Source organism: Populus euphratica, unplaced genomic scaffold (assembly GCF_000495115.2).
Source record: "Populus euphratica unplaced genomic scaffold, PopEup_1.0 scaffold2293.1, whole genome shotgun sequence".
Classification (NCBI taxonomy): Eukaryota; Viridiplantae; Streptophyta; class Magnoliopsida; order Malpighiales; family Salicaceae; genus Populus; species Populus euphratica.
This window is the reverse complement of record NW_011502145.1, coordinates 3,864-11,432: the sequence shown is the minus strand read 5'-3', so window position 1 is coordinate 11,432 and position 7,569 is coordinate 3,864. Positions and strand designations below refer to the sequence as shown.

Here is a 7,569-nt window from a genome sequence, read left to right as displayed (position 1 = left end):
ACTGAATCAGCAATTCCGAAGTTCCACTCACCTGGCGGACTCACCGCGTAAAAATCACAGGAGACCCGTTCCATTCACCGCCCCGCAGGGTAAATCTTATTAGTTCTTGTAGATTTGGAGATGTTTCACTTTGATCTGTCTGGTTTATCAGTCCCGAGGGCAAACTCAGTGATTTCTCAAAAAGCTGCAATCCAGGACCTTTGGCTGATGAATAGCTAGCAGGAGCCAGGGGCTAGCCCACCTTTAGAATTACTTTTGTTTATCTCCATATTTTTGAGCTTTGAAGAAATTTCTCGGAATACTTCTCCCTCCATATTTAAGAGCACGGAGGGAGAAGATGAAAGAAAGACGAGAAAAATGCAAGAAAATGAAATCATCGATAAGTTTTTTTGAGGCTATTTAACAACCAAGAAACAAAATAGAGACACTTGATTTTTTGTGAGCATTTATCTGTATAGTATCATTTCATTGTCTGGCTTTCTTCTTTAATTTAAACATTTTTATTCCTGTGGGATTTAGATTGGGATATTTTAAAAACCGTGGTGTCAAAATGAAAGATTTCTTAATAAAGGGGCTAAAGAAGAGTTTACAAAAAGAAAAGGGGTGAAAATGAGGGAAATTTATATCCAACTTGGAGTGTTCAAACAAAACATAAACAGAAGGGATTTAGCTGTTGTGTTTTTTATTTTTTTAGTTTTAAATTATTTTTTAAAATTTATTTTAATGTGTTAATATTAAAAATAAATTTTAAAGAATAGAAAAAAATATTATTTTAAAATATTTCTGAATCAAAACACTTAAAAAAAATAATCTCTAACATATTTAAAATAAAAATAAAAAGCAGAGTCTCATCTGTGTGTGAACGTGAGGGTGTCATTTCACATATAATATTACAAAGAGAATAAGTTCCTTTCTTGTTCGCAATTTCGCATTCATTCTCACTCCTCGCTGTTTCTGTCTCGTATCCTTCTCCCTTTTTATTTTTTTAATTCAACATCTTATTGATCAGAGACCCACGATAAAAAAAAAAAAAAACAGCCCCCATTCCCTCTCCCATTTGCCGATGCCATCAACTAAAAGACAACAAGCATACACGCTTAACTCTCATGGCCACCACCACCACCACCACAACTACTTCAACAGCCAAAGCTCAACTTATTAAAGTCCAAGCTCAGCCCATCAAGCCCAAACGCCGTAGATTCCGTGAAACCACCATTTCCTCCTCTGCGTCCACCACCACATTAAATAACTCTGAATCCGCCAGCTACTTGACCCAAACCCGAAAACATGACCCACCAACAATAGCCTCTCCAGATAACTTTTGGTTCTGTCCAGCTTCTAAACCTCTCCGAACTCCGCCTCCACCATCACCTCCTCCACAGAAAACCCGTTTCCCCATTAACCATAGTCCACAACCTGACCCGGTTACAACCTCACCTTCAGAATTCAAGATCCTGTTGTCTCCAGGAAGTCAGTCACCAGTGATGGAATTTACAACAACAACACTACTAACAAATGGCCACCACCAAACTGCTTCTCCAAATGAACACTCATCTTTCCCTTCTAGTTTTACTAAGTTTAACTCTGCACTCACTGCCGGTTTGTTGAACCCTATGTCACCTCCACCACCTGATCATAAACCCCGGTCAAGCCCGACCCTTTTTGAAATGATGGCTAGTGAACCCGAAATTCAACCCAGAAACACAACCCAGATACCCATTATCGGCAATAATGGAAATATCAATGTCAAAAACACACAGAGCAGTCAAATGTCGGTTCAAGATAGACAAGCTTTAATCTTGCAACGTATAACTAACATTCTGGGAAACAGGAGTCCTGGTAATCAGTTTAATGATTCGAGTTCTAGTGATGTGAACTTGACATTGAGTTCTAAAGATGGTATTAGTGTTTCAATGAATGTGCATAGGCAGATCTTGGTGGGTCATAGTCGGTTTTTTGCAGTGAAGTTGTCGGATAAGTGGGCTAATAAGCAACAAAGGATGTCTGCTCCTTATGTTGTGGAGATTGCTGATTGTGATGATGTTGAGGTTTATATTGAGACTCTGAGGTTGATGTATTGTAAGGATCTGAGAAGGAAGCTTATGAAAGAGGATGTATCTAGAGTTCTTGGTATTTTAAAGGTAAAGTCTTTGTTTTTTAATTTTTGTTGTTGTTAGACAGCAGAGACAGAGAGTAAATTGGCTTTTTTTTAACATAAGTTGATATGTTTAGTCGAGAAGAAACTATGGAAATAGATAGGTACAGTTAAAAACTTTATTTGTGTTTTTGGTAGTTGAGGAAATGCAGGCTGTTCTTGTTTTCTGAAAGTTTTGATCTTTATTGTTGACTGAATTTTTTCATGAGGTGCTAAATCTGTTTATTGTGTTTTTTTTTCCTTTTCTTTTTTGCAGGTTTCTGCAGCAATTGGGTTTGATGCTGGGGTTTTATCTTGCTTGGAGTGCTTAGAGGCTGCTCCATGGGCTGAGGATGAAGAAGAGAAGGTGGCTTCACTTCTATCGGAGCTTCGCCTTGAAGGGGTTGGAGTGAGTGAAGTTTTGAAGAGGGTTTCTGTTGAAGTCACCAATGGAACTCAAGATGGTGGCGACAATGAAGAAGTGCTTCTCAAGCTTTTACATGTAGTTCTGGAAGGGAAAGATGAGAAAGCGAGGCGTGAGATGAAAGGATTATTGTCAAAGATGCTTCGTGAAAATTCTTCTCAGAATGACCTTCGGAAAGAGTCATTGTACCTGGCATGTAATGGGTGTTTGCAATTGCTTCAAGACCATTTTCTCCGGGTAGCTTCGGGGGTTTTGAATGATGTTGGACAAATTGCGCGGCAAGCAGATAACTTGCATTGGATTTTGGATATTTTGATTGATAGACAGATCGCTGAAGATTTTTTGAAAACATGGGCCTCTCAATCTGAATTGTCTGCTGTACATTCTAAAATTCCAACTATTCACAGGTATGAGGTTAGTAGAGTTACAGCTAGGTTGTTTGTTGGGATCGGAAAGGGGCAGCTGTTGGCTTCCAAAGAAGCAAGGTCTTTGCTTCTACAGACGTGGTTAGTGCCATTTTATGATGATTTTGGTTGGATGAGGAGGGCAACAAAAGGCCTTGATCGACATTTGATTGAAGATGGTCTTAGCAACACAATTTTAACTCTGCCACTGGCTTGGCAACAGGATATTTTGCTTGCTTGGTTTGATCGATTTCTGAATTCTGGTGAAGATTGTCCTAATATACAAAGGGGATTTGAAGTTTGGTGGAGGAGGGCATTTTGGAGACGTGGTGGTGAGCAGGAAAGGACACGGCCAATAAGAATTACAACGGCAACCATTGAGAACTCATAACAAGTTAGAGCTTCCATGATGCAGGATATGATGGTGAAGAGGTGACGGTTTCATACAGGTCAGTTGTGATCAGTTTGGTCCTGACTGCAAATCAACGATTCTCATTCTTCTTCCTTTCTAAACCAGGGCCAACAAATCATGTTGGAGTGAAAATTGCATAGAGGTGAATGGCGTGTTCTGAGTCCTGAAATAGCTAGGTTTAGTCTGGAAGAAGATTGAAAGAATTTGGATGCTACTTCCACAATTTATTGGGATTAAAAAATAATAGAGATTGCTTCTTTTGTTCAACTTGATACTTAATTCAGTAGTTGTCTCTCTTTATTACTCTTACATTGCTTTTTATCTTGTTAGGTTAGGTGTGTCCTAATCATCATATATAAAATTGTTCTTTAAATTATGATCATCACTTGAGTGTATTGCTTCTCTGTTTGAAGGGGACAATCTGTTTTCTATTTCTAGACCAGGATCGCTGCTGGTTTTTTGTCTGAATCCTTTTGGATTGGTTGGTCTTTCACAATGTAGCTTACTCATGGTATAATATGAATATCTGAGAAATGCAACGGGCTCTCACAGTGTCAATACTTGAGAATGCATGTGCGGGTTAGTGCGGGTTAATGCTGGTATGTTCTTTTGAAACATCATGCATGATGAAACTCGGTTATTACTTCTTAGTAAATGGCCTTGTTGGCAGAACCGAACTTCCTCGAACTCTGTCATATGTCAGGAAGGAAGCAATAAATAAAGGCTCAGGTATCCTTTTCAAATTTCCTTCTTCTACAAAACATTTTAAAATTCTCCTTCACCTGTTGAAGAACATTTTCTTCTCCTTGGTTAATATAATCATGGTTGCTGTATTTATTGGCAATAGCCAAATTCTTTGCAATCTCTGTTCTCATGTTGAAATATTGTTCAATCCTTTTCTTTTGGGCAACGTTTGCCTGTATAAATACGTTGCCTGAAAAAGCCTCGGATATATGATTCGTTGTTTTGTGGTTGAGAATCTTGAAACAAAGTTTCGGCTTCCATTTGCAACCTATTGTCTCGTTTTTACATGTAATGTACCCAAGATCAGAGCCGCAAGTTCAAGGGTGACTGGTGATGAAAGCTTCATTGGAATTTGGAAACCTAGTTTCAAGGACTTGCAATTGAATGGCCAAACAGTAACTTAAGGTGGGCTGTTGGTGGAATTTGAATCAGTGTAGAGAATGCTTTTCTTATCAAATCACTAAAGTGTACTGATAAATATTTCATCAGTACTCTCCGTGCAGTAAGTACTATCTAGCACGGTGGCTGTGTTGAATCCTTTTTGCCGTGGGCTACATATCCAATCACAAACTATATAATGAACTGTTCATCAAACTGTCACCTTTAGGTTTTTTTTTTTATTCTTTTATGTTTTTGGGGGGACCAAAATCTCATAGCAATGGCACCTTTTCTCCTTTTATATGAATGAAAGAATTCATTAGTAAGAAAAAAAGCGTTAAATTAAAGAGCTCACGTTGCTTACAAATTAGTACTAAAAAGGAAAGAATCAAAGAAAAACTCAAATTCTGCTAAAAGACTGATGAAACAATCAACCAGCCCCAGCAAGCAACGGTGCTGGTGAAATTTAACCATATTAGAATTGTGAAGAACTTCACGCAGTAACTTGGAGTCTGGACAACAGAAACAATTTGGTTGACCAAAGGCCGCAGGAAGGCCACCTTATCACATTGTTCAAATTTAAGCATCAAAGAATTTATTGGATGACAACGAGCTGAATATGGGTTTTTCATTTCTATATTCCCAAGACAGCTCAACAGGGGATGTAGCTCAGATGGTAGAGCGCTCGCTTAGCATGCGAGAGGTACGGGGATCGATACCCCGCATTTCCATTTTCTCTTGGCCACGATTCAGCTGTATTTTATTTTATCGTGCTAGTGTTTGAGGTTATGCCCGTAGAATGAGACGCCAGAAGAGACATAAGCAAGCCATTACTCTGATTTTGCTACACCTACATTTCACAGTAATTGACAGCAATTCAACCATCGATTGGATCATTCTCAGAGATGTAAATTAGAGAAATGTATCTAGACAGTTGTGCCTCCTTTTTCCTGTGGCAGACTCTGTTTATTGTCTTCCTTCACACATAATTGTATGTTTCAACAAGTGTTACAGTCTGGTAGCGAGTTCAATTATTCTTCTTCATGACAGACTTGACAAGGAGGAACCCTAGTAATCACGCCCCAGAAAAGAGGGCCAAATAGTAAGAACTCGCCCCGGAGCTAGTCTTACAAGGCGCAGCCCTAAACGCCGCTGATCAATGCTTTCTGACTCCAGTCTGCTTGACAAGGTTCAACCTCTTCTACATCTGCGTAACTAGTTGAGGAAACCGTACATCTTTCTTTGATTCATCATTGGCGGTCGTCATGTTTAAAATGGGTGAAGAAAGAATTCATCATAGGAAAATCATAGTTCAATTCACCTGGTCTTGCAAATTTTTGCCTTGATCAGAAACCATAAGGAAAAATTAAAACCTCGATATGATCGTTTATCAGCATTGTGTTTGGAACCTTGAAGTGTACTAAAATATGAGATTAGTTTTATAATTACCATTCTTGATCCTTAAGCATTTCATCTGTCAACCCAAACTCCTTTAGCTCTTCTTCAGTGTGATGCATCAATAAGCTGTACCTATAAAATATAGAATTGTGTGCAAAATACTTCGTCAAGTGTCCCCCCCATACTCAATTCTGCACATCAGAAATGCAGAAGACAACAAGAATTACCTTCCACCAAAGCCTCTCTCCATGACGACCATTCCTCCATTCCCAAAGTTATGGAGTTTCTCATATTGCTCAACAGTCCATTTATACCACCTCATTAGAAACACACGAAGTGTGAGACCATGAGAAACTATCACTAAGTTCATGTTTGGACTTTGTTCACCGGGAGGCTGAAAGCGTCCTATATCAATGTCTGCTCTGAGTGTTTCTCTGAATCCTGTTTCATTAACACTGCATAGCATCAAAATGCTTTATTTTTCTCTTCGCGACTGAGAAAGGCTAAGATATTAGACAAACCTGTGATTCTATCATAAACATCAGCTGCCGATTCTCCATTGGGAAATCGGAAAAAGAATCGACCATAGAGCATTCGAATAGCCTTTTCAGCTCTCATCCTCTCTCTATCCTGAAAATTGCCTTTCAAGAAAAACATAAACAGGATTTATTTAGGCAGATTGTATTGGCATTCAATAAATATCTGTTTTACACATAAACTGGCAGGCTTGAATTGTTTTTTCCACTTTGCATGTACTCTCTTTTCTGCTTCCAATCATTGGCCTAATACAGTGTCTGAAGGAACTTACCGAAATCTTGCTCGCGCAGACGAGGCTCTTCTCTCATACCGGCAATTCTTGAGCGCTCAAATGCTCTGGCCAAATTCTGTAATGTTTCACGAGTCCTTTTATATGGTGACACATAGAAGTAAACCTTCCAATCATCCGCCTCATCTTTCTCAATCATCTCCCTGATTCTCTTACCACATTCTTCAGCCTGAGCCTTTCCTTTCGCAGTGAGGGCGATCTTCGGATCAGCGATCCTTGTATAGACACTCTCATCAACATTTCCTTGGCTTTGTCCATGCCGAACCAGTATTATACGGCGAGGCCTGGGAGGACGATTATTTGACGGTTGTTTTTGTAGACTCTTTTCAGGAAAACTGGCCTTTCCATTTGCAGAAAGTTCAATGCTCTCATTTTGGGTTTTACAGCATTGGATGAAACTTGATTTAATCAGTTTCCGCGGCGGAAGTAGCAGTGATGAAGCTGGGGAGGTTGTGAGGGAATGTATGGCCATTGCTTGAGAAGCAACAAGACATACGATAAAGAAAATGAAATAAAATTAGGTGAAACATGTCTAATTGAAGCATGTTTCCTGCGAAATCTTGACCTGTATACTGTTCTACGAGCATGCTACTGCTACATGGCTATCCTGAAACATGTCAAATTTCATTTCTGTTTGCAGAGAGGACCACAAAAACGAACGGTTCACAATGAAATGTGGTGGCCCAAGCACCTTGTATTTGTGGGCTATATTTTCTCCTGTGACACCATTGTTTTCACGTCGCGCCATCATTTCTTGTGCCATTAGTGCTTTTTCTGTTTTTTTCCGATGGCTAGGCGTTTCGGTTTTAATAAAAACGGACCCTTTTTCTTTTTGTTATTTTGTGAATA

At 39.2% G+C, this 7,569-nt stretch overlaps 2 protein-coding genes and 1 non-coding gene across 4 annotated transcripts; 2 read left to right on the top strand and 1 right to left on the bottom strand.

The window, feature by feature from the left end:
• Positions 1-930: 930 nt before the first annotated feature.
• On the top strand, positions 931-3,756 carry LOC105118887 (BTB/POZ domain-containing protein At1g63850-like). Of its 2 annotated transcripts, XM_011016945.1 has the most exons (3): positions 931-1,132; positions 1,244-2,141; positions 2,412-3,756. In XM_011016945.1, exons 1-3 carry the CDS (start codon positions 1,107-1,109, stop codon positions 3,351-3,353), a joined length of 1,866 nt encoding a protein of 621 aa, XP_011015247.1. In that variant the 5' UTR covers positions 931-1,106; the 3' UTR covers positions 3,354-3,756. The 2 variants fall into 2 exon arrangements, with proteins under 2 accessions (XP_011015247.1, XP_011015245.1); XM_011016943.1 differs by having other exon boundaries at positions 931-2,141.
• Positions 3,757-5,154: 1,398 nt separating this feature from the next.
• Positions 5,155-5,227, top strand: TRNAA-AGC (transfer RNA alanine (anticodon AGC)). Its single transcript has one exon. It is a non-coding gene; the product is annotated as a tRNA-Ala (tRNA).
• A 135-nt stretch (positions 5,228-5,362) lies between these two features.
• LOC105118886 (phosphoglycerate mutase-like protein AT74H) lies at positions 5,363-7,354 on the bottom strand. Its single transcript, XM_011016942.1, has 5 exons — positions 6,703-7,354; positions 6,416-6,535; positions 6,122-6,335; positions 5,946-6,026; positions 5,363-5,837 (listed from the first exon to the last, which is right to left on the bottom strand). The coding sequence occupies exons 1-5, from the start codon at positions 7,190-7,192 to the stop codon at positions 5,747-5,749; spliced, it is 996 nt and encodes a 331-aa protein (XP_011015244.1). The 5' UTR covers positions 7,193-7,354; the 3' UTR covers positions 5,363-5,746.
• Between the last annotated feature and the right edge of the window lie 215 nt (positions 7,355-7,569).

Coding starts and splice junctions, on each gene's coding strand:
- LOC105118887 (XM_011016943.1), top strand. CDS start 1,107: ATGGCCACCACCACCACCACCACAACTACTTCAACAGCCAAAGCTCAA. Junction 2,142..2,411: donor GAGTTCTTGGTATTTTAAAG/GTAAAGTCTTTG, acceptor TCTTTTTTGCAG/GTTTCTGCAGCAATTGGGTT.
- LOC105118886 (XM_011016942.1), bottom strand. CDS start 7,192: ATGGCCATACATTCCCTCACAACCTCCCCAGCTTCATCACTGCTACTT. Junction 6,027..6,121: donor GAGAGAGGCTTTGGTGGAAG/GTAATTCTTGTT, acceptor TATATTTTATAG/GTACAGCTTATTGATGCATC. Junction 5,838..5,945: donor ATGCTTAAGGATCAAGAATG/GTAATTATAAAA, acceptor TTTCTGATCAAG/GCAAAAATTTGCAAGACCAG.